A 24,787-nucleotide genomic window follows, 5' to 3' on the forward strand; every position below is an offset into this window, starting at 1 on the left:
TCATCAAGAAGATGTGACTGCCCGTTGACCCATGAGCTGGAACCAGGTAATCGGAGGCTCCTCACTTCCTCCCTCGTCCTTAGAATGTGCATTCTGCTTGCCTTCGCTACTCTCAGAAGCTGCTCTAAGGATACACTTGATAAAAACGTAGTGTGGAGGCTACCTGGACTGGATATGTGACTGAACCCAATAAAGATTTATCTATAAACTTGTAAGATTCCAGCTGGTGAGTGAGTGTGGAGATCTACTTGTTTTGAGGCCACCCAAGGCAAGCCTCATATGTAAATTCCCTCACTTATTAAGCTTGCCACCTACAAATCTGAAGGGATTGATCTCTTTGTTCTGTCACTTCTTTCCCATTACAGACAGGGCCGGTTTCAGATTTCAAATAAGGGCTCTGAGGACGTTACAAACCAACACTTGCCCATGATGTATTCAAAGTTAAGGCCCATCTCTCTCCTCCACTATAAAATCCCAATGCAGTGGTCCCTATACTTATCATGATGTTCCTTAATAAAATTGGCCTTACCATCTTTAACAAGAGCCAATAAATATTTTTTTAAAACTAGCCAACTGTACAAGTCTTGCTGCCTCCCACCTCAGTGTCTTTAATTATGCACTTTCTCTTCTGGGTATGCCCCATGCTCCCTTTCATCACTTAAATTTTTTTCTATCAACCTATATTCAAAATGCTGTGACTCTGTATATTTTTCATGTAAGCTCTATGCCCAACGTGGGGCTTGAACTCATGGTCCCAGGGTCGAGACTCACATACTCTACCAACTGAGCCAGTACAATATCTTCTGATTCAAACCCTCTAGGTTCATTCTTCAATCAGCTCTTTTTTCAGTATTTAGAAACGTGGCTTTCATTACAGGATAGCATTTTAAAATGCATGTATGTTTTATGTTTCTAAAAGTTTAATGTCATTTATCTTTTCCAATTGTGGTTAAAAAACCCATAAAATTTATCATTTTAACCATTTTTGAGTGTACAATTCAGTAGTATTAAGTATATTCACATTGTACAATTAACCTCCAGAATTTTTTCATTTTCCCAAACTGAAACTCTACACACATTAAAACAAAACAAAACAAAACAAAAAAACCCCTCTTCTTTTCCCTCTTTCCTAGCCCTTGGCAACCACCATTTTACTTTCTGCTTCTGACTACCTTAGATACCTCATGTTAAGTGGAACCCTACGATATTTTGGCTTTTTTGTGACTGATTTATTTCACTTAACATAATGTTCTCAAAGTTCATCCATATTGTACTATGTGACAGGATTTCCCCCCCCTCCTTTTTTTTTTTTTTAAGTAAGCTGATGCCCAGCATGGAGCCCAAGGTTCTCCTTCCCTTTTAAGATTAATATTTGACTCTATATGTATAGTTATCCATCCATGCATTCACAGACATTTACATTTTCTACCACTAGGCTATTGTGAATAGAGCTGCTATGAACTTGAGTATGAAAATATTTCTTCAGGATCATCTTTTCTTTTCAATATACCCAGAAGTGAGAATGCTAGACCATATGGCAGCTCTGTTTTTAAGAGGAGCCACCATACTGTTTTCCATAGCAGCTGCACCATTTTACATTTCCAACAGTACATAAGGGTTCTAATTTCTCCACATCCTCACCAACACTTTTCAGTTTTTTGATAGTAGCCATGGAAATAAGTGTGAGGTAGCATCTCATGGTAGCTTTGATTTGCATTTCTCTAATGATTAATGATGCTGAAAATCTTTTCATATGCCTTGGCCATTTGTATATAATCTTTTTTTTTTTTTTTTGTATATAATCTTTGAAGAAATGTCTATTCAGGTCTTTGCCAATTTTTTAATTGGGTTGTCTTTTTGTTGCTGAGTGGCATTTCTTTATATATTCAGGATATGCCCTTTAGATATAGATATATCACTTCTGAAAATTTTCTCCCATTCTGGTAGGTTGCCTTTTTATGTTTTTGATTGTATCCTTTGATGAATAAGGGTTTTTAAGTTTGACATAGTCCCTCTTGTGTATTTTTGCCTTTGTTACCTGTGCTTTTGTTGTCATATCCAAGAAATCACTGCCAAAACCAATGTCATGAAGCTTTTCTCCCATGTTTTCTTCTACTAGTTTTATGTTTTAGGTATTATATTTAGGTATTCTGTTTTGAGTTATTTCTTATCTAGCATAAAATAAGATTCCAACTTCATTCTTTTGTATATGGATATCCGGTTTTCTCAATTCCGTTTTTTTGAAGAAACCCGATCGATTGCTCTGGCACTCTGTTGAAGATTTGACCACAGGGTTTATTTCAGGGCTTTCTATTCCTCTCTATTGGTGTACATGTTTGCCTCTACTGTCAGTACCACACTGTTTTAAAGTTACTATAGCTTTGTAATAGGTTTTGAAGTCTTTTTAAAACTTCCTTCTGCCTGAAACACTAAATCCTAACTTGACTAGTACCTACTCATCCTTCAGGCTTCAGATCTTACCTCTGCTGTGAAGTCTTCCCTAACTATTCTCTATTTCCAACACTCATATGTACATCTCCCTTCTGTGAACTCCCACTACACACTATACTTTCTCTGCTACAGAACCTCCTTTGCTTTACTTAATCAAACCCTGACTCCCAAGGGTATTAATCCCTGTGACAGAGTATTCATCCATCAGTTTTAGCTCTCACATCCCCAGCTCCTAGTCAGTCCCAGCTGACTCACAGTAAATAACCAATAACGGTGATATGAATTGAAGACAACAGAATACACTCAGTTGGTAAAAAGAATGAATAAAGTGTATGTACCAATTCAGATAATGCTCCTAAAATATATGAACTAAAAAAGAAAAAAGAAAAAAATCAATGTGCACAACAGTGTTCACAGTATGCTACCATTTATACAAAAAGGGAAAAAATATATAGTCATATTATCTGCATATATATGATACAGCTCTGAAAAAACATGCAATAAATAAATAAATAAATAAATAAATAAAACTGCTTACTTCCAGTTGGCCAGGTGGAAAATGCATAGATAAGGGCCAAGGAAAGGGAATCTTTTCTCCGTATACTTTTTGTATACTTTTAAAATCATGCACATTATTCCCTCTTTTTGGTATTAAGCTTAATTTTTTAAAAAAGAATAACATCTCCATAGCAAATCAAACAGCAGCTGTGTAACATGTGGCATTCCCTCCTTCATTCATCTTAGAAATAAAGGAAAACCAAAATGAATAAAATCTGCATCTTTAGTATTACATTTGAACCAAGAATCAACCCACCATCCCCCAAAGAAAAACAGAAACTAAGAATTTTGTGGATAAAGTACCTGCTTCATTTAGTAATATAATCAAGTGTTATTAAGTTAATCTTTAAATATTCTAAAACCATGAGCTATGTATAAACCGCATACTGATTAAGTATGTACTGCTTACTAGTGACATGAATGCATATTAGCTTTATAAAAGGTGGAAGCTAGCTTCCAGGATAGCCTCCAATGATGCTGAAACTCCTGATATTCATTCTCTTGTACAGTCACCTGTCCTACACAAAATTACTGCTAGCCTATGTGCTGTTTCTTGGATCACTCATTCTAGCCTTTATGTGTGATAAGGACACTTTAAGGAGCCTTATGCATTGAAACTTACGCCTCCCTTCAACAGCCAGAAACAACTTGCTAGTATGTGAGCAAACCACGTTAGAAAGGGGTTCTCCAACCTCAATCATACATAAGGATGACTATGGTCCAGGCCAATATCTGCAACCTCACAAAATTTAAGCCAGAAACTCACAGCCAAACTGCTCCCCAATCCCTTCTGAAAGAAACTGAGAGGTATTTATTAAGTCACTACATTTTGAGATACTTTGTCATACAGCCATAGATGTAAATTAAATAATTTTATTTAAACTTTTAAAATTAAATTTTAAAATAAATTAAAAATTTTTATTTAAAACAGCTTTTTTTTTTTTTATTGGAGTTCAATTTGCCAACATATAGCATAACACCCAGTGCTCATTCCATCAAGTGCACCCCCCTCAGTGCCTGTCACCCAGTCAACCCCACCCACGTCCCTTTCCACCACTCCTTGTTCTTTTCCCAGAGTTAGGAGTCTCTCATGTTCTAAAACAGCTTTTTGGGATCCCTGGGTGGCGCAGTGGTTTGGCGCCTGCCTTTGGCCCAGGGAGTGATCCTGGAGACCCTGGATCGAATCCCACGTCAGGCTCCCGGTGCATGGAGCCTGCTTCTCCCTCTGCCTGTGTCTCTGACTCTCTCTCTCTATGTGTAACTGTCATAAATAAATACATTTTAAAAAAAGAATTAAAAAAAATAAGTAAAACAGCTTTTTGAGTATAGTTGACACACAATGTTACATTAGTATCAGGTGATTTGACACCTTTACACATTATGGTATGCTCACCACAAGTGTAGCTAGCTACTGTCTGTCACCATACAATGCTGTTACAATATCACTGACTACATTCCTCATGGTGTGTCTTTTATTCCCCTGATTTATCCACTCGATAATTTGAAGCCTATATCTCCACTACCCTTCACCCATTTTGCGTATCTCCTCACCCCCTCCCCTTCGACATCCATCAGTTCTCTGTATTTTTATAGGTCTGATCCTGCTTTTTGTCAGCTTCTTTAGACTACTGATATGAGTGAGATCATACTGTATGGCTTTTTTCAGTCTGACCTATTTCACTTAGCACAATACCCTTTAGGTCCATCCATTTTGTTGCAAATGGCACAATCTCATTGTTTTTACGTCTGTAATTTTCTTTTTTTTTTCTTTTTCTTTTTCTTTCTTTTTTTTTTTTTTTTTTTTTACGTCTGTAATTTTCTATGGTGTGTCTGTATCACATTTTCCGTAACCATTCATCTGTCAGTGGACACTTAGCTGCTTCCATATCTTGGCTACTGTAAATAATGCTGCAATAAACATAGGGGTACATATATCTTTCAAATTAGTGTTTTCATTTCTTTGGATAAATACCCAGCGGAATTACTGGATCATATGGTACTTCTGTTTTTAAATTTCTGAGAAACCTCCATACTGTTATCCATCCTGGCTATACTAATTTGCATTCCCAACAACAGTACATGGGGGTTCTTTTCTCTCCACATCCTTATCACACTTATTATTTCTTGTCTTTTTCATTTTAGCCATTTTGGCAGGTGTAAAGTGATATCACATTGTGGTTTTGATGTGCATTTCCCTGATGATTAGTGATGCTGAGCATCTTTTCATGTATCTGTTGGCTATCTGTATGTCTTCTTTAGACAATAGTCTACTCAGGTCCTCTGCCCATTTTTTAATTGGATCGTTTGGGTTTTTTTTTGTTTGTTTGTTTGTGTGTGTGTGTGTTGAGTTGTATAAGTTCTTTATACATTTTGGATATATTTTTTAAAATTTTTATTTATTTATTTATGATAGTCACAGAGAGAGAGAGGCAGAGACACAGGCAGAGGGAGAAGCAGGCTCCATGCACCGGGAGCCCGATGTGGGATTCGATCCCGGGTCTCCAGGATTGCGCCCCGGGCCAAAGGCAGGCGCCAAACCGCTGCGCCACCCAGGGATCCCCATACATTTTGGATATTAACCTCTTATTGGATATAAGCTGAAGGTATTACAATTCCAGATTTCAAGATTTACTACAAAGCTGCTGTGATCAAAACAGTATAGTACACAAAAACAGACATATAGATCAATGGAACAGAATACAGAGCCCAGAAATAAACCCACAGTTAAATGGTCAACTACTCTATGACAAAAGGGAAGAATATACAATGGGGAAAAGTTTCTTCAATAAATGATGCTAGGAAACGGGATGGATATCTGCAAAAGAAAGAAACTGAACTACTACTTTCTAATATCATACACAAAAATAAAATGGATTAAAGACCTAAATGTGATACCTGAAACCATAAAAGTCCTAGAAGAAAACGGAGGTAGTAATTTCTCTGACATTGATCATAGTCAATTGACATTCTCTAGATGTCACAGACATCTAGACAGACATGATCAATGTCATAGACACTGATCTCTGATATATATATATATATTTTTAACCAAAACACAGAAACTTTAATTGGGTCATAATAACACCTGTCAAGGACCTGGGCAGTACACTGTTCTTTATAGCACCAATTCCTTCTGAGGGGGGATTTCACAAGCCATCTGGTAAGTGCTCTGGTTATACACCAGACTGGTGCTAGTGATGTCCTAAGCATGGTCACATCAGCGTCAATGTCCAGGTATGCTCAGATTTCCAGGTTAGTGCCCCTTTAACCACCATTCTCTCATATCCCAGGAGGGTCTCTCACAGCCAACAGATTAACTGTCCCCTTTCTCCACCCCCACCAAACCCTGGAAAACCTGGAGTTTTGTTGCTGATCATAGCAACATTTTTCTAGATACGTGGTTTTTGGCAATGGGAAGACAAGCAGTAACTATTGGGATCACATCAAAATAAAAAACTTTTGCACAGTGAAGGAATCAATCAACAAGAAGGCAACCTACTGAATATTTTCTTTTTAAACCACACCCAACTTAAAAGACATAATAACACAGCAGTAATCACATCACATAAAACTAACAGGTAACCTCAAATTAATAGAATCAGGAAGGCTTGGGGTACAATGCTTTGAAGATAGCCTTCCAATAAAATGACAGGTGCCATAAAAATAATCATGTTGCTGGAATCCCTCTTCAGGCTTAAAGGTGGACTCCTAACTTAAGGGTGGTAGTAACATTCATGGAATTGCTGGTATATAAAATGGGAAGTCATTTAAATATTTTTCTTTCCAAGATGACAGACACTAACTTTAAAGCAAATACTATATTCTATTTTTTTTTTACACAGAAAAAATTTTGTCCAGGAAATTTTAAATATGGTCAAGTGTATATGTGTTAAGTGTATATGAAAAGTCACTGTGCAAAGTGTATCACACTGAAGACAAGCAGAAAGCATAACATCAGACTGGAATGACATTTAGGGTGTACAATATACAAAAATTCCAGCTATCTTGAAAATTTGATTGATTATACTAACAAATATTCTAAGGGTTTCAAGTAGCTGATACAGCACACAAAAAGAGCAAATGGAAATGTAAGGTTATTTATCTGTATAACTTAAAGGACTAAGACTGCTGTGTTTTTTTATAGTTTCTCCGATTAGTCAGTTGTTACCTTCAAATAATAAAAAGTTTAAAAAAAAAAAAAAAAAAATAAAAAGTTTATCTGCACTGCTTCTATCTTGCTTCTTTATTTTACAGTAGAGACACAGGAAAGAAACTACTTATTTGAGTGAAAGGTCTTTTATGAAATAAAGACTATTCATCTGGAGTGCTCTTTTCTTAATTCCAAATTGAGGCTGTATCCCATAACCTTAGATCAACAGCAATCTGACCTCTGGTTGAATAGCAAATTATTGTCTATACTCATAAACCTAGTATTACCATTCAGATAAATTATTTTTTGGAAAAAAGAAACACCAAACTAAATTGTCTATTTACCTGAACTCTTTGTTCATGAACATGAAATAATGGTAATTTAAATATTAAGCTCACAATATTGATATAAGCCTGAAAATAACCACAGCAAGTTGAAATACGGGATATATTTAATAGAACAAGAGTAAGTAATTTATTTTCCTACCTATTCACATTAAACTCTTTCCATGAGAGGAGAATTTTTCACTACCTCAGAAGAAAAAAGGTCAAAAATGTCTTCTGCAGGATGGAAATATTAAAACCTAGATCAAACTTAAAAAGTAATGAAAGAAATAAAGGAATTATTATATTCTCTATTTATTTATTTATTTATTTATTTATTTATTTATTTATTTATGATAGTCACAGAGAGAGAGAGAGAGAGACAGAGAGAGAGAGGGGCAGAGACATAGGCAGAGGGAGAAGCAGGCTCCATGCACCGGGAACCTGACGTGGGATTCGATCCCGGGTCTCCAGGATCACGCCCTGGGCCAAGGGCAGGCGCCAAACCGCTGCGCCACCCAGGGATCCCTTATTATATTCTCTTAAGTTTATTACCTTATCCATGCTTATAGGAGCTATGGCAGATAGACATATATCATCAACATTTCATCATTCCTGAATCAACAGTCATCAATTTGTCATATAAAAGGTTCCCACTGATTTTTAGATTTCTTTAGCTTCAAAGGTTTATCTTACAGCTATGATTTCCTAATAAAACGCTGAATGTTTTATTTGTAAAAGTAACATCAGTAACATTAAAAACATTTTTTGGAAAAAAAAAAAGATACTTAACCTAATTCAATAATGATTAAGCCTTTTTATTGTACTTTTCAAGTTAATTCTAGTACACTTTTTATTTTGCAATTAAGGTTTTATTGTCCAATTCTTTCACAGATAAAATTCTAAGGAATTTTCAGGCCCTGATTAATCCAGCGTCTCCCCAAATTTTGGCCACCAATCAGATGTGAGATGATTTTATGGGGCCCAAGGAGAGGGCTAAGGGACACTGAATCACTGAGGAACTTATTCCCTCTTCATTCTCTTGCATTTCCTCTGACTGCATCAGAGGTTCTCCTATTGATAGCAGAATGTTATCAACACCTTTGTAATTCTTGCTAATCTCCCTTTTAAACAAAGAACAGCAAGTTTTAGGCTTAGAGTGTTCAATATCCAGTAGTTTCCAGAATTTAACAAGTTTTGTTTGCTTATTTTCAACTTTATGTCTACATTCCGTTGATGGCAAGTGATACCTACTTTTTATTTATGGTGATTATTTCAAGTTTTTTCTAAAAATTATGTTAATAACTACATGGATATAGAGAAATACAAAGAAAATAGGTATACAGAAAATATGCAGATACGACCAAAATTTTGAAGATGATGTAGAAATGATTGACATTTGAGAAATACTTCACTTACCCATTTGGTCAACAAATAAATATAAGTGCCTACTATGAACTATGAGCATACCATTGGTTTAGCCATCAAGGACAGAAAAGAATGATATATGCTGACAGGAAAGTCAGAAGAGAAAAAAATTCAAAATGAGGTAATCAAAAAAGGATTCACAGACAAGGTGGCACTGAAGTTAGGATAACATGATGTAGACACGCCAAGCCTGGGAGATCATGCATTTAAAGAAAGCAAAAGCATAACAATACAGGCCTGAGTGGTGACATGTTCCAAATCTTGATTATGCTGGTGGTTACCTGGGTGTTTATATAATGCACACATAAAATGAATGTACATTATCTGTAATTTTTTCCTTAAATTTGGTACCATGTTTCTGACTTATGCAATGGAAAAATACTGAGGTTTTAGGCTTGGATAGCTTGGGGAGGAGGAGGTAAATAGGCAAATACAATAAAAAGAAATCACCATTTAAAGATGAGGGAACCAAAAGTACCTATTTTTGTATTGCAAAATTTCAATAAAAACTATAAGCCATTACACAAAACTTGCAGCTCTATACTTCTCAACAGTTTCATTTCAGGAAGAAAGCTTACCTCAATTAGGGATTACCTATTAAATGTATTGTTCCCACCACTGTCCCCCTCTAACAAAAGAGCACAATAATAGCACTCACTCCTAACAAAGTAACAAAGAACAGACTAAAGTGGCCACACTGGCTGTTTGCTAGGGACACCTGACAGAATTTAACAAAATAATTTAAGATTGTATTCAACACTTAGATCCTATATGTAAGCAACTCAGAAATGACTGCCTTAGAATTTGTTTTAACCTTGAACTCTTTCCAATGAACTGAACTCTTAAATTTAATTATTAAGTACATTTCAAGAGACTTTTATTACGTTTCATAGTTTAAGAACTTAATGACTAAAGAGGGAACTCTTGCATAGTAAAAATAATGCCCTAATCAACAAGTTTTGTTGGAACTTTAAAATGCCATTCTCAATAAAATCAATGACTTAACCACAAAATCAAATCCAAAATGTAAATTATGGTTATAGAAAAAGCATCAAGAGACCAGAAAAAAAAAAAAATAGTCTTCTTCAGCCATAAATAAAAGCATTAAAGTTCACTGAAACCTATGTGCATCCTTAATATTTTAATAAGGAAAATACAAGCCTTTTGTTATACCAGTGAATTGCCACTAGATCTTTATGCCCCAGAAAGCTTAAATTGAGAGCTAAAAAGCGTAACGTAGGGAATTTTAGAGCTGAACGGAGACCCAGCTCAAGCGCAGGCAGTCTAACTCATGAGAGTTCAATTTACCCTTTTTCCCAGTGGCCATAAGCCTCAGCAACTAGTCAGCTCTGCAGTCATGAGGGTAAACAACTGATACATTTACAACCATTCTTTATCCACACAATCATTCTGTTTTTCACTTTCAGTATAGTATTCAGTAAGTCATATGAGATATTCGAGACTTTTATAGTAAAATGACCTTTGACAGATGATTCTGCCCAACTGACGGCTAATGTAAGTAATGTGCACATGTTTAACATTAAGTTAGATATAGTAAATGCCTTTCCAAATTTTGACATTTTAAATTTATGGTGGGGTTATCAGGATATATCCTGTTACTCTGAGTGGGAGGGGGGACCTGTTTCTCCACCTCGTGTTGGGGAACATGTGCTCAAGAGGCCATCTCCTGATGTTACAATGCTGACCTAACACTCAAGAGCCCAGGCGATCTTGAGAATTAACAAACACTCTGTAAAAAAACAAAAACAAAACAAAAACCACTCTGTGACAGAGAGGACCCCTGCCCCAGTTCTAAGCTCAGCAATAGTACCACTACTTGCCTTCCAGAGTTGGTGGTTTACTCAACATGCAGTTATTGGTGACAGGAGTCAAGTGTCTCATGACCTCAGGGCATCAAAAGAATCACCCGTTGGCTGCTGTGATCCCTCTGTCCCTTCCATCCCTACCTCACCCCTGTCCTACTGTGTTATATCCGTCTTTTTGTTTCCATTCATCTATCGTTATTAAAGTTGTGTACTTCTGCAAAAATACACACACACACATATATATGTATATATATGTATCCTGATATATAACCCCATCATAAATTGAGGAAAATCTGTACAGTAATTTCCAGACTGGTATCCTACGTAATTGTATTCTAGATGTTAACAAGTTGGCCATGAGAATATAGGCTTTCTGGCTAGGTAGGGCATGATTTAACCCAATGTGCTCCTAAATTATTTGTCATGGAACACTGCTGGGGCAGTAAGGCTGTTACTGGATTGAGAAGTGTTCAGGTGAAACACTGGTTTGGAAAATTCTGATCTCATGAAATTCCTTTAAACAGATGACTAGAGACTTTGGAGCACATCTGGTCAGCTGGAGGACAAAGAATGTGAACAAAATCTCTCATTCCCAGGCCGGGGCTCTTTCTACTACCTTAACAACAAAGTAAGACTCTCTAAACTGTATATACAGTCAGACGTTGAATTCACACCTAACACTTTGGTTATGGTGTCACATTTTCTGGTCTGTGTATTAACTCAGGTATTTTTAATTCTTCCTTCAAGACCAGGGTTCTTAACAATTAGAATCACCTAGAGATTTACAATTGTTTAGTGGTGCAGAGGAATTTCTTCAGAGTGGCGGCTTACACCCTGAAATAAAGCATTTGTCCTGAAACTGGTTTTAATTTACCCTCGTGGCCACTTCTGTCGGCTCAACTCAATCACTGAGTTCCCCAGACGGAGAATTTCTTCGCGTACGACGTCGACATACACTATCCACTGACAACATACGAGGTCTGTCTGCGTAGAAAAAAGCCAGGAACACCGAAAATTGAGAAATTTATGTCTTTCCGCAGCTCTGGGCTTGTCAGGCAAGCGCTTAGTTTCCTTATTTTCTTTCGTAATTCACAAAAAAAACAAAAAAAAACAAAAAAAAACAAAAACACACACACACACAAAAACAAAAAACAAAAAAAACCCACCTGTTTTGATTGCTCTAACTACACTCTCCAAAGCAGATGATCGCAAAATCTATTTCCCAAACTCCGCAGAACTAGAAGACAGCGTAAGAGACACAATCCTTTCCGTTTTTAAAGCAGCGATATACCCCCCCACCCCCCCACCCTCCCCCCCCAGGGGCGGGGAGAAGAATGCGAGAGACCGAACTAGTAACTATTGTTATGCTGCAACTTTAAAGGGCTGGAGAATCGAAGGTGGTCCCGGCCAACAACTTCCGCAGGACTAACCTGACTTCCTCTAATAAACTTGTGCGCTCCCTCCCAATCCCCCGACGCGGACCATTAACCATGGCCGGCACTCGCGTCTCCTCCATCTCAGGAGAGCCCGGCGGCGAGCGAGACCGCACGAATCCCGATTCCACCCACAAAGGGGTTACTCCGCGCGCCGCGACCGCACAGGTGCGACCTCCACCCCAACCTTGCGCGCCGCGGGGCCCCAGCGCAGAGGGCTCGGGAGCGGCCGCCCGTGCCTGGGGCCGCCCCCGAGCCCCCGCCCCGCCCGGCCCGGCCTGGCCCCGGCCTCGGCCCCGGCCCCGGCCCGCCGAGCCCCGCGCGGCGCCCGCCTCTCCGGAAACCCGAGGGCGGCCAGCCGGGTTTCAGGATCCAGGCGGGGCCAGGGCGGCAACACCCCCGACGCCGCAGCAGCCTGCCCCGCGGGGCGTCCCCGTGGCTCCGCAACCAGCCTGGCCGCGGACGCAGCTCAGGACCCGCAGTGGCCTCGCGACCGCGCTGGGGGCGGGGACGCTGTTACCTGCCGTGGGCTCGGCCGCTCCCCGCCGGCGCCGCTCTCCTGGCAACCGCGGCAGCGACGCGGAGGCCGGGAGCCGAAGGGCCTAGTGACAGCTCCCAGCGTGCACTGCGCCCGCGCCCACGCCGGCGTCGACGTCGACGGCCCCGGGTCTCCGCCCCCCGGTCGGCGCCTCGCCTCCAGGCGCTGGCTGTCGCCACAGCGCCCTCAAGCGCACGGCCGGGGAAGCCGCCCGAGGCCACCGACTGAGGGGGGTGGGCCTCCAAACGGAAGAGCCGGGGTTTTCGACTCGCAGGGCCAGCCACGTCTTGATGGAGAGTTGCAAAGAATGCTAGGAATTGAGAACAGCTTTTCTCTTTTTTAAAGATTTCATTTTTATTTATTCATGAGAGACACAGGCAGAGGGAGAAGCAGGCCCCACGCAGGGAGCCCGACGTGGGACTCGATCCCGGGTCCCCAGGATCAGGCCCGGGGCAAAGCCCCTGAGCCACCAGGGCTGCCCGAGAACAGCTTTTATCTATTATTTAAACAATCCTTTCAGTGTTAAACGATTCCTCGATATTTCATATGAGGACCTTGAGGCTCAGAGAAATTGGAACACTGAAGTTAGGAGATACATAGTTATCAGATTTGGAAACATTTTAACTTTATGTTCTCTTTAAATCATGTAGTTGCAGCAGGGAGGATTGCACTGTTTTTGCCTAAACTGTAGGGTCAAAGAAACAAAAAGGTTTTTGTTGTTGTTGTTGTTGTTGTTTTTACAAATGTGTGACTGTACAATAAAGCAATCTTTAAAAATAATCAGACATCAAGTATGAAGAGCATGCTGCGCTAAGACTGTTAAAGATTTCAATACAATGTGGCAGCATTTAAGATTTAATAGGCCTGAGAACTAAAGGTGGAAGAGGTTAGGAGTTGAAACCATCACCCATGATCACCGTTATTTGAGGTAGGAAGGTAGTAGTAAACTTGACTCTCTTCATTGTGTTGCTACCTCCAACCATGATGTTGAATCATTGCGGTGGATACAGGAATTTGTGAAGCACCATAATAAACTTAAAAACTGCAAATACTGACCTTAGAAGATGTCTTAAAATAGGATCTCTAGGGAAGTGGATTTATTATTTGGAAAATCTTCGAATTAAGAAGCTATCAATGGACATGATTTTCTGAATACAAGCCATCATTGTTTGTTTGTTTTATTTTTAATTTTTATTTATTTATGATAGTCACACAGAGAGAGAGAGAGAGAGAGAGGCAGAGACATAGGCAGAGGGAGAAGCAGGCTCCATGCACCGGGAGCCTGATGTGGGATTCGATCCCGGGTCTCCAGGATCGCGCCCTGGGCCAAAGGCAGGCGCTAAACCGCTGCGCCACCCAGGGATCACCATCATTGTTTGTTTTTAAAACGTAACAGCCTCTTGGTTTTTGTTTAAGGTTTCACTTATAAGTGATCTCTACACCCAATTTGGTCGGGGTCACCTCAAGCCTCCAATGCTCCCCCTACCAAGCTAGCCAGGTGCCCCCAGCCTCTTGTTTTTAAAGAATCCTTACTATAAGTTTACCACCCTGCCTTACATTTTAATATTTCCCCATTTTTAAGCATTTCCCTCTATCTTAAGTATGGAGAGTTGGAAAGAATCCTAGGAGTTGAGAACAGCTTTTTTTTTTTTTTTTAAGATTTTATTTTTATTCATGAGAGACACAGGCAGAGGGAGAAGCAGGCCTTACAGCAGAGGTAAAACTTTCCAAAATTATCTTCTAGCAGTAATAAGACTAGGACTCCTGTGAATCAGTGTCGACCTCTACAAAACGTGGAGAGCGGAAATGTACCTGTGGAATCATTCTCATTTTCCTTTTCTCAAAGATGATAGGAAAGGCTAATCCTGTGATTCACGATATTGGACTTAACTACATGCTCTTCTATATTGATAACAAAACCTCTTACATTTTTGCACCTGTTTCGGTCTTAGAGCCATTGCGTCTGAACCCAGAAGCAATGCCAAGTCAATCCTGGACGTTCGTTGCCTCAGAGGAGAACTACCAAGGGACTGACCACAGTTCATACAGAAGATGCTGCCGCTTATTAGGAAACGAAACAAGATTGTGTTTTGGGGTGGAGAAATCGGCTCTCGAGCCTCCTGGGAGGTCAGCGCCCGCCTGCATCTCCTGCATCCTTCATCCCCCGCTCTTGCAGCCTCATTCCCACCCACGCTAGTCAAAGGGGTGTACTCGGCTCAGATTTTTAAGGTCGGATCCTGGGAGAGCAGCGCATCGGGCCCCGCCCACAAGACGAAGAGCGGGAGGGCAGTTGGGCTCTCCCTGCCCACCTTTGTCAGCGCTCGGACCCAGGCCAGCATCCGGAAACGCTCACGCCCCCAGGTGGAGTCCCGGCGGCTGCGCGTTCTCCGCCCGGCAGGTGGCGCTGTGGGCTGGCGGGCTGTGTCGGCGCAGGGATCCGGGCGGGAGGCCCGCGGGAGGCCCGCCCCGCCCCGCCCCGCCCCGCCGCCGCCGCCGCCGCCGCCGCACGTGCCGCCGCTCCGGCCGCGGTGGCCGCTCGTCCCCAGCGCCTGCGGCTGGGCGCCCGCCATGGGGGCGGCTGCGGCGGGGACGCGCGTGTTCCTGGAGGTGCGGAGACGGCTGCAGAGCGCGCTGCTCGTCTTCGGGTAAGGCCGGCGCTGGGCGCGTGGGCCCCGAGGCCCAGGGCGTTAGCCGGGGTCGCTGCTGGTCCTGGAGCCTCCGCCTCCCTCGGAGGGACGAGCTGTGACTTTCTTCCCAGTTGCTTAGAGCCTGTCATTTGCTCAAAGTGGAGCTTCTCCTCCCGCACCCTCGTGCTTTTATTCCCTCCTCGACTGGCAATCTCGGCATCACCTGGGAGGTTTCGTTTTGTTTTCTTTTTAAGAAATGCAGGTCTCAGCCCCACACCAGACCCGCTGACTCAGAACTTCTCTTTTAACACGCCTCCCAGGACTCAAAATACACCAAAGTTCGAGGAGCACTGATGTAACATTAACAGTGCCCGCTTTTCCAAAAAAACAAAAACAAACAAACAAACAAAAAGCCTTGCCTGCTTCTTCCTGGGCTTCTCATCAGAGGGTTAAGTTCCACTGTGAGCTTCCTATTTTGTACATAAACTCGGTTAGGTTGTTCCCCCTCCCCCCATCCATGCTGTTTTCTGCAGAAAAACTGACACATTCACTGAACGACTGACCAAGGTTGCAGGCTTCTTATTGGAGCTCGTTGTGGTATTCGTATTCCGCGTTCCAATGAGAAGTCAACAAACGTTTAACTTGTTACTACGAGAAGTTTTTAGGAGAGGGGCACCTGGGTGGTTCCGTGGTGGTGCATCTGCCCTTTTTTTTTTTTTTAAGATTTTATTTTATTTATTCATGAGAAGCAAGCACAGAGAAAGAGGCAGAGACACAGGCAGAGGGAGAAGCAGGCTCCATGCAGGGAGCCCGACGTGGGACTCGATCCCGGGTCTCTAGGATCACGCTCTGGGCTGAAGGCGGCTCTATACGCTGAGCCACCCGGGCTGCCCTGTGCATCTGCCTTTGGCTCAGGTCACGATCCCGGGGTCATGGGATCGAGGCCCGCTTCAGGCTCACTGCAGGAAGCCTGCTTCTCCCCTAGCCTGTGTCTCTGCCTCTTTCTCTGTGCTTGCTTCTCATGAATAAATAAGAAAAAAAAAAAAAAAACTTTTAGGAGAAATGTTCTCTTGTTTGTGGCCCCCTTTAATTATTCCCTTGTGACTGCCATTTCAAATAGAGTAAATTAGATATTCAAATCCTGAAGTTTTTACTACACGGAGCCACTCCGAGGTAGATTGATGCTTATCTTTCTTTTCCTTAAATCGGACAAGTATAGATCTGGCAGTTTGGGATTTGGCATGAGAACTGAATTCAAATTCTAGCTTCTTCACCAGAGTAGCATCGTTTCGTCTGAACTTTATCAATTGTAAAATCGGGGATGATACTTGATAGTTTTTTCTTTTTTTTCTCTGTGTCTCCCTCTCCTTCTCAAATCATACATTGAGATAAGTATCTACAATTCCAGTCCACCTTGCAGGGTTATCCACCACCCCAAACTTACACAAAACAAAAACAAGACAAAGTTCCCACCTCCTCTTATCAAGGGGCCCCTTCACAGTTTTCCCTAGATTACTCTCCCTTGTTTAAGCAAGTGAAGTAATCTGACTGGTTTGTTCCCAATGGTCTTTGGCTGCTGAACTTTATCACCAACTTGCCTCTCCTAAAAGCCAAAGCGGCCACTCTTCTGATTTCATTCAACAAAGATTAGTTTTGCCATTTCATGAACTATATATAAATGGATTCATAGAGTAGATACTTTTTAAATTCTGGCTGCTTTCCTTCAAAACTGCTTCTGAGATTCCTGTTTGATCTGTGTCATTGCACATGTCAGTAGTCCTTTTTTTTTTTTTATCACTGAGTAGTTTTCTACTGTATGAATATACAATTCATCCATTCTGTTGCTGGATATTTTGTTGGTTTCTAGAACTTGATTATTAGGAATAAAGTTGCTATAGCATTGTCATATAAGTCTTTTGGTAGACATCCATTTTCATTTCTTTTAATTACCTAATTCTATAAAGGTACAAAGCCTCATTGTCGTTTTAATTTGCATTTCCTGGATTAATAATGTTAAGTACCTTTTCATTTGCTTTTTGGTCATTCATACATGTTCCTTTGGAAGGTGTCTTCTAATTTTATGTGTGTGTGTGTGTCTTCTAATTTTTTGTCATTATAAAAAATCAAGCTGTTTGTTGTATTGTTGAATTTACAGAGTTCTTTATAGATTCTGGAAATAAGACCTTTCTTATTTATGCCTTGTGAATTTGTGAACGCTTGCTCCCAATCAGAAATTTGCCTTTTCATTTTCTTAATAGTGTCTTTTCAAGAACAGAAAATTTTAATTGTAATGAACTTCAGTTTATTGCATTTTTTTCTTTAATGGTTAGTGTTGTTTGCTTCTTAAGAAATCTTTGCTTATCTTGAGGTTCTTTTTTCCTATGTTTATTTTCTAGGAGTTACATAGTTTTAGCTTTTATATTTAGATGAAATTCATTTTCTGTGTTTGGAGTGAGATAGGAGTTAAATTTTATTTTATTTTTTCTGTAAGAATATCCACTAGTTCCATCACCATTAGTTTAAAAGAGTGCCGTTTCTTCCATTGAAATACACAGTAACTTTGTCAGAAAACATTTTTGACAGTACTGTTTGGCCTCACATATCTCTTTCTGTCTTCTTAGTGTTAATGTTTGCCTTTACATATAAATTTTTAAAAGCATATACTGGGTGGAGTTTTACAGAATACATTCTGATAATCTGCATTTTAATTAAAAATTTTAGTCTGTTTCCAGTTAATGTAAATGATATGATTGAGTTTTATTCTTGTTCCTAATCTTGAAATGTTTCTAGCATTTTATCACTAGGTATGATGAAATTGACTTGGTGAATCTGTGTGGTAGATTGCGTGGTCCCTTTCTATTCTTAGTTTACTATGGGTTTTAATCATGAATAGATACTTTATTTTCTGTAATGATTTGTGCATGTATTGTGATGGTCATATTTTTTTCCCTTTCATATTTATATCCGTGAATTGCATTAGAAAAATCCGTTTATGTTAAGCTATTTTAGTATTCCTGGGATAAACCTTAGCCATTCATTGAGTCCACAGATGTTTACTAAGGTCCTATTCTAGTGCCAAAAACTCAGATTCTTTTTTTTAAATATATTTTTTAAATATTTTATTTATTTACTTGAGAGAATGAGCGAGAAAGAGAGAGAGAGAGAGAGAAACCACGGGCAGGGGGAGGGAGAGGGAGAAGCAGGCTACCCTACAGGGAGCCCAATGTAGGGCTCAATCCCAGGACCCTGGGGTCATGACCTGAGCCTAAGGCAAATGCTTAACCCACTGAGCTATCCAGGCGCCCCCAAAAACTCAGATTCTAAGTGCTGGGTATCCAGCTATGAACTACGACAGCAACAAAGATGAAAATTCTTGGCTGTCGTTTAGCTTATAGTATAATGGTGGCAGTGGGTGATAAGTGAGCAGAAATTGTACAAAATAAATAAAATATAAATGATTTTTTTTTTTAAGATTTTCTTCTTGAGAGAGACAGAAAGGCAGAGACATAAGGCAGAGGGAGAAGCAGGCTCCCCACAGGGAGCCTGATGTGGAACTTGATCCCTGGACCCTGAGACCATGACCTGAGCCAAAGGCAGACACTCAACAACTGAGCCACCCAGGTGCCCAAAATATATATGAATTTGAACGAAAATAAATACATAGAAAAATAAAACAAAAAGGGATAGGGAGAGAAAATTACAACCTCTTATTCCAAATGAGAAAGCAACACTTGAGTAATAAACTTAAAGGGGAAAGGTTTGGAACTATATAATACCTGGTGAAAGACTGTTTCCCTCTGAGAGAACAGCAAGCATGAAGGGGTGCCAAATTCAGAGAGATGTGGGTGGCCTGGTGGAGCACATAGTCTTACAGATGTATGTTAGTAAATGTTTAACAACCTGCTTTCCAAGAAAACCAATAAAACTAACAAAAAAATCTTCCTGATTTGCAACATTTACTGATTCCTGTGATGTAGATACTTTCACTATGGATGATGTCAAGCTATCAAAGTGATGTCAACTAGTTTGCAAAATGCCTGGAATTTTAACAGCTGTCTCCAGTATATCACTGGGTCTTATGGGCCATCAAAAGAATTTTAGCTTGTACTCAGAGTGAGATAGGAAGTCCTTGGATAATTTCAAGCAGGGTGTGCACAATGAAGAAAGCCACAAGTATATAAAAGGTGTGGACAGTTAGGGTCTCAAAAATCTTTGTTTTTGGACAGTCTCAAACTTGAGAGTAAGTTAATGTTACTCCTGAATACATTACTGTGTATTTCCTACAAATAGGAACATTCCTCTACATACCAACATGCAACCTTCAAAACCAGGAAACACGTTACTACCATCTTATACTCAGACCTCTCTCAAATTTTGCCGCTGATCTACATAATACCCATAATGGCAAAAGAACTCAGTTCAGAATCATGCCTTATATGTCGTTGTTGTGTTTCCTTAGTGTCTTAAAATTGGAAGAGTTCCTCAGTTTTCCTTGGCCTTCATAATCTTGACACTTTTTAAGATTACAGCCTAATTATTGTGTGGAATATCTTTCCATTTGGGTTTGTCTCATGTTGCCTCAGGATTAGGTTCAGGTTGTACATCTTTGGCAAGCATATCACAGAAGTGATGCTGTGTTCTATCAAGTATCACAGGATTTTGGCTTATTTCATTAAAGTATATGTTAACTTTGAGCATGTAGATAAGATGATGTCTGCTTTCTCCACCATAAAGTGTTGATTTGTTTTGTTTTTTGCTTAGTTTTTTTGGTTTTGATATTTTTATTTAGGAAAAGATTGATTCTGAAGCTATAATGGTTCAATCTAAAGCATCCCTTTTTTTAAGATTTTATTTTTATTTATTTGAGAGAAAGAGCAGGAGAGGGAGGTGGAACAGAGAGGGAGAAGCTGACTCCCCACTGAGCAGGGAGCCTGACTCGGGGCTCAGTCCCAGGACCCTGGGATCATGACCTGAGCCAAAGGCAGATCCTTAACCGACTGAGCCATCCAAGTGCCCCAAACGATCCCTTTTTCAATAGTGGAGTCCATTTATGCAAAAATATTTTTCCTTTTTTCAAGGAACAAATTGAACAGTATTTTAATAATAAGGAAATACGAACATATACTTTAGCCAGTTTGCATTATCATAAAAGAAAAAGGATGTTTTTCTCTTCCCCTCTCCCAACCATTCAAGAAAGAAGAATACTGCAAACTTCAAGAATCCCACTAACTATCATCAGAGTAACTACAGAACAAGGGCAGCACAGGCTAAAACTATCTCTGTATTCCAGAAGGCAGAAACTGGGCACTCTGGCTTTACAAGTAAAAGCACAGGCAGGCAAAAGCTCACAGTAAATGCACAGCATAATGGGGTCCTAGGTGAAGTCGTCTGACTGGGTTAGTACTTTTACAGGGAAGAAAAAAGGCAAATCTGAGGTGGAGTTAAAAAAACACAAAAAATTTTTGTCACATGTATAGGAATCTCAGACCTCTTGTATTCCCCTGCTCATGGGTAGTTTTGATATATACTGTAAAGAGCTTCAATATTTAGGAAGAATACTGCAAGGTGACAAAATGAGAGTTCTTCATGCTTCTGATATCTCAGATTTGCTCAGTGAAATAGCCGGTTCCAACTCTTCCTACTCTTACTGATTCAGTCGGGCAAGACACTGTATAATCAATAAGTATTAATTGGAGATGCCTTTTGAGACTATGTATAAATGCTCAATGTTCCTTATCAGACTTTTTTTTTTAATTCATTCATTTACATCAGTATGGACCCAAGATCATCATCTATTCATTGGGTTTACTTTTTTTGCTCACATTTATACCAGATGTGGCCAGGGGGAGTCCCTTCAAGATGATTTTAATATGTTTCTATTATTCTTTTGTAATGCGGTCTTTTTAAGTATGTTCCTATTATTCTTTAATTTTTTTCTTTGTTTGCACAGCAACATGTTCCAGTCTCATCTCATTCTTTTCCTGTTCCATCCTTGGATGTAGTTATTTTTTCAAGGAACATCATTTTGTGTATGTCCATTTGTTTTAAAGTGGAAAATCACTAGGGTGCCTGGATGGCAGATTTGATTGAGCATCCAACTCTTGATTTCAGCTCAGGTCATGATGTCAGAGTCGTGAGATTGGGTCCCACGTTGGACTCAGGCTCAATGCATGGTCTGCTTGAGATTCTTTCCCTCTGCCCCTCCCCCCACTTGTAGCATACTTTCTCTCTCTCAGATAAATAAACCTTAAAAAAATTTTTTAAGAATAAAACTGGAAAATGACCTTTAGAAACCAGAATCTGAGCATAAAGTATCCTCGTTACTATTGACCTGTCACTTTTTCCAGGCCCTAGTAGACAAAACTAGAGTGTGTATGTGGCATATGCATAATGTTTGTGTATGAATGTATGCATGTGTATGTGTGTAGATGTATATTATACATCTACACACATACACATATACACATCTGTATTACTGTATCTCTTTATATACATTGAAAACCATGACTTCACACAGGTATTTTCAGTTCTAGTCTATTACCATAGGATCCATTCTGATTTTTTCCCTTTCCCACTTTATAACTCTGTTCTCCCACAGTGAGAATCCTGGCATTCATTATTCTCATGACATACATTTATTTGGTCAGTTCCCATCTATGTAATTAATCTTATGCTGGCATCCTTTGCTTCTTCCCCTACCTCCCCTCAGTGTTGACACCTTCCTCATCTGTTTGGATTCTGTTACGGAATGCATTTTTGTGTTTCCTCAAAATTTCATATGCTGAAGCCCTAATCCCCAATATGATGGTATTAGGAGATGGAACCTTTGGGAGATAATTAGATTTAGATGAGGTCTTGAGTGTGGAGCCACCATGATGGGATTAGTGCCCTTATAGAGGAAATACCAAAGCTGCTTCTCTTTGCCACCATAATGGGATTAGTGCCCTTATAAAAGGAAATACCAAAGCTGCTTCTCTTTGCCATGTGAAGTTACAATGAGGAAGTGGCCATCTGCCAACCAGGTAGAGGGCTTTCAACAAGGACCAAATCTCTAGGTACCTTGAACTTTTACTTCTCAGCCATCAGAACTGTAAGAAATGTATGTTAAGCCACCTAGTCTCTGGTGTTTTGTTATAGCAGCCTGAGCGGTCTAGGGCAGGCTTGGAAACCCTATACTGAGTTGCCCACCCCCGCACCCTCACTTAGGTTTCTCTTCCTTCCTCTTGATATCTGACATCCCTGTAGGGTGGCTGTCCTGGTGGATGCCCTCCTTCCTCACTCTTCTGGGTTTTCCACATCTCCAGGCCGCTGTGGTTTTCCCACACTTGCATTGATGCCTAATCTTACTCCACTCAAATTGGCTGAATTTTTCATGAAGGGGAAGAAGAGTGGTAAGCCAGAGATAGGGTGGGGTGAGGCGTAGAAATGTAGTGATGTCCCTTAAGGTACTTCTAGTGCCAGTGGCACAATCCAGTTTGAAAATCTCTGAGCAGCAAAATGGACGAATTATTTATCTTTAGAGCAGTGTTAAGCAAACTATGTCCCATGCGCAAATTTAACCTGTTTCTTGTTTTGGTACAACTTATGAGAATGGATTTTACATTATTTAAAGCATTGTTAAAAATAAAATACATAGTATAATATGCAACAGACCATAAATGGCCTGCAAAACCTGAAATATATACCATTTGGTCCTTCTGACCTCTGCTTTAGAGGACTATTATTTCTTAAATATCAGTTCTTAAAACTATTGACTCTGAGTGCCTGGGTGGCTCAGTCCATTAAGCATCTTACTCTTAATTTCAGCTCAGGTCATGGTCTCAGGATCATGAGATCAAGCCCCATATTGAGCTTCACACTGAACATAGAGCCTGCTTAGGATTCTGTTTCTCTCTCCCTCTGCCCCTTCCCCCACTCATGCTCTCTTGCGCGCGCACAATCTCTCTCTAAAAAAAAGAACTAGACTTTTGACTCAAGAGTTTAAGGATATATTCCTTGGAAAAGACTCAGGTTCTTGCCAATTAAGTACAAGTCCATATGCTTTGAAAAAGAACTAACCAGAAAATAGTCTTAGGATCTTCTAAAGCAAATTAAGAGGCCTAATCAAGATTGACAGCTGAACACATGGTATGATCTCTGTACTTAGATAATACTCAAGTAGATGGCCTGACTTTTGTACGTAGGTGATGTGGAGTTAATGGCCTGCCCCTGCTGTCTACACTTAAAAGGCAGAGTGCTTGGCACCTCTGTTAGAATTCTAGGCATATTCTAGCTTCATATGAGGATCATTTCTATAGGTCTATATCTGCTGTTGTACTTTTCAGTGCCTGGTGGGCAGGGAATGGACTGTGTTTTATTCTCGATTGCCTTTACCAAGTGATTTTTATTTGTAGTAAATTGGACTAGTCGGTTCTTTTATATCTGGTATTCATACATCACTAGATTGTTTTATTTTATTTTATTATTATTATCATTATTTTAAATTTAATTTATTTATTCATAAGAGACAGAGAGAGAGAGAGAGAGGCAGAGACACAGGAAGAGAGAGAAGCAGTTTCCATGCAGGGAGCCCAATGTGGGACTCGATCCCGGGTCTCCAGGACCACAGCCTGGGCCGAAGGTGGCGCTAAACCACTGAGCCACTCGGGCTGCCCGATTTTTTTCAATTTTTAAAATTGAAAAAAAAAAATAATTGTTAAAATTGACAAGAAGTTTCTTTCTCTTGTATCTTTTGTTTCATGTAATCCTGGTATCCTTATCAAAATCCTGTATATCAAATGACAGTACTTTATTGTAAGTAAAATGCAGCATCGTTGTAATGCTAGTCTCAGAAGCAAGAATATTTCACTCACTCATCATTCATTGTTCAAATAACAATGCTTGACCTGTGATAGTCACTGTAGCCCTCCATGTGTTTCCATAGTACTCTATGTTTATCATGAATAAGTACAATGTTGTTGTTGTTTTTGACACCCAAATCTCTTTTAGAGGGGATAGGGCACTAGGGGTGGGCCCAGGGCCTCCCACTGCACTGCTTATTCATTGGCACTGCTTCCTGAGTCCTGTGGCTTCATGATGGCTCAGGAAGCCTAGAGAAGGGCTCCATGTGCAGGGCCTTGAACCATTCATCTGGTGGAAAGGGAGTAGAGAGAGCTTCTCAGAGGCCCAGGCCCACAGTGTCCAGGGCCTGTGGCCATACCATCCAACTGGTGAAGCCACACTATCCCAGTGTCTTACCATCATAAAGAAGCTGGTCATCCTTGTACAACTGCTGCTCATCAGGTGGCCACTTGAGGATGCCCTCAAGGATATGCTTCAGCTTGAACATGGTGCTCTACTCCTTGGTGTCTGTGAAGATGGCAGTCCTATGATTTTGGATCATGAAGAACCTGTCCCAGGGGTGCTGGGCTGCCCATTCCCTGCCAGTGTGGCCTGCTGCTGCCAGTCTTATCC

General features: G+C 40.3%; 2 protein-coding genes and 1 pseudogene across 9 annotated transcripts in view; 1 reads left to right on the forward strand and 2 right to left on the reverse strand.

The window, feature by feature from the left end:
- DOP1A (DOP1 leucine zipper like protein A) overlaps positions 1-12,798 on the reverse strand; it is a 114,563-nt gene extending 101,765 nt beyond the window's left edge. Inside the window, exons 1-3 of one of the 2 annotated variants that reach the window (XM_041762509.1) lie at positions 12,167-12,313; positions 11,903-11,973; positions 11,611-11,720 (exon numbers count right to left, since the gene is read on the reverse strand). The gene's annotated coding sequence lies outside the window, so the exon portion shown is untranslated. Of the gene's footprint in view, positions 1-11,610; positions 11,721-11,902; positions 11,974-12,166; positions 12,314-12,689 lie in introns of those variants that run through there. The other variant, XM_041762516.1, reaches the window with a different exon arrangement.
- Positions 12,216-24,787, forward strand: part of UBE3D (ubiquitin protein ligase E3D) — a 156,688-nt gene continuing 144,116 nt past the window's right edge. For 6 of the 7 annotated variants that reach the window (XM_041762593.1, XM_041762601.1, XM_041762627.1 and 3 more), the window contains exons 1-2: positions 12,216-12,337; positions 14,660-15,352. In XM_041762593.1, the coding sequence (XP_041618527.1) occupies positions 14,760-15,352 (593 nt within the window). In that variant the 5' untranslated portion in view covers positions 12,216-12,337; positions 14,660-14,759. The remainder of the gene's footprint in view (positions 12,338-14,659; positions 15,353-24,787) is intronic. The other variant, XM_041762646.1, reaches the window with a different exon arrangement.
- On the reverse strand, positions 24,319-24,716 carry LOC121471661 (annotated as a pseudogene).

This window comes from Vulpes lagopus, chromosome 1, assembly GCF_018345385.1.
Source record: "Vulpes lagopus strain Blue_001 chromosome 1, ASM1834538v1, whole genome shotgun sequence".
Lineage (NCBI taxonomy): Eukaryota > Metazoa > Chordata > Mammalia > Carnivora > Canidae > Vulpes > Vulpes lagopus.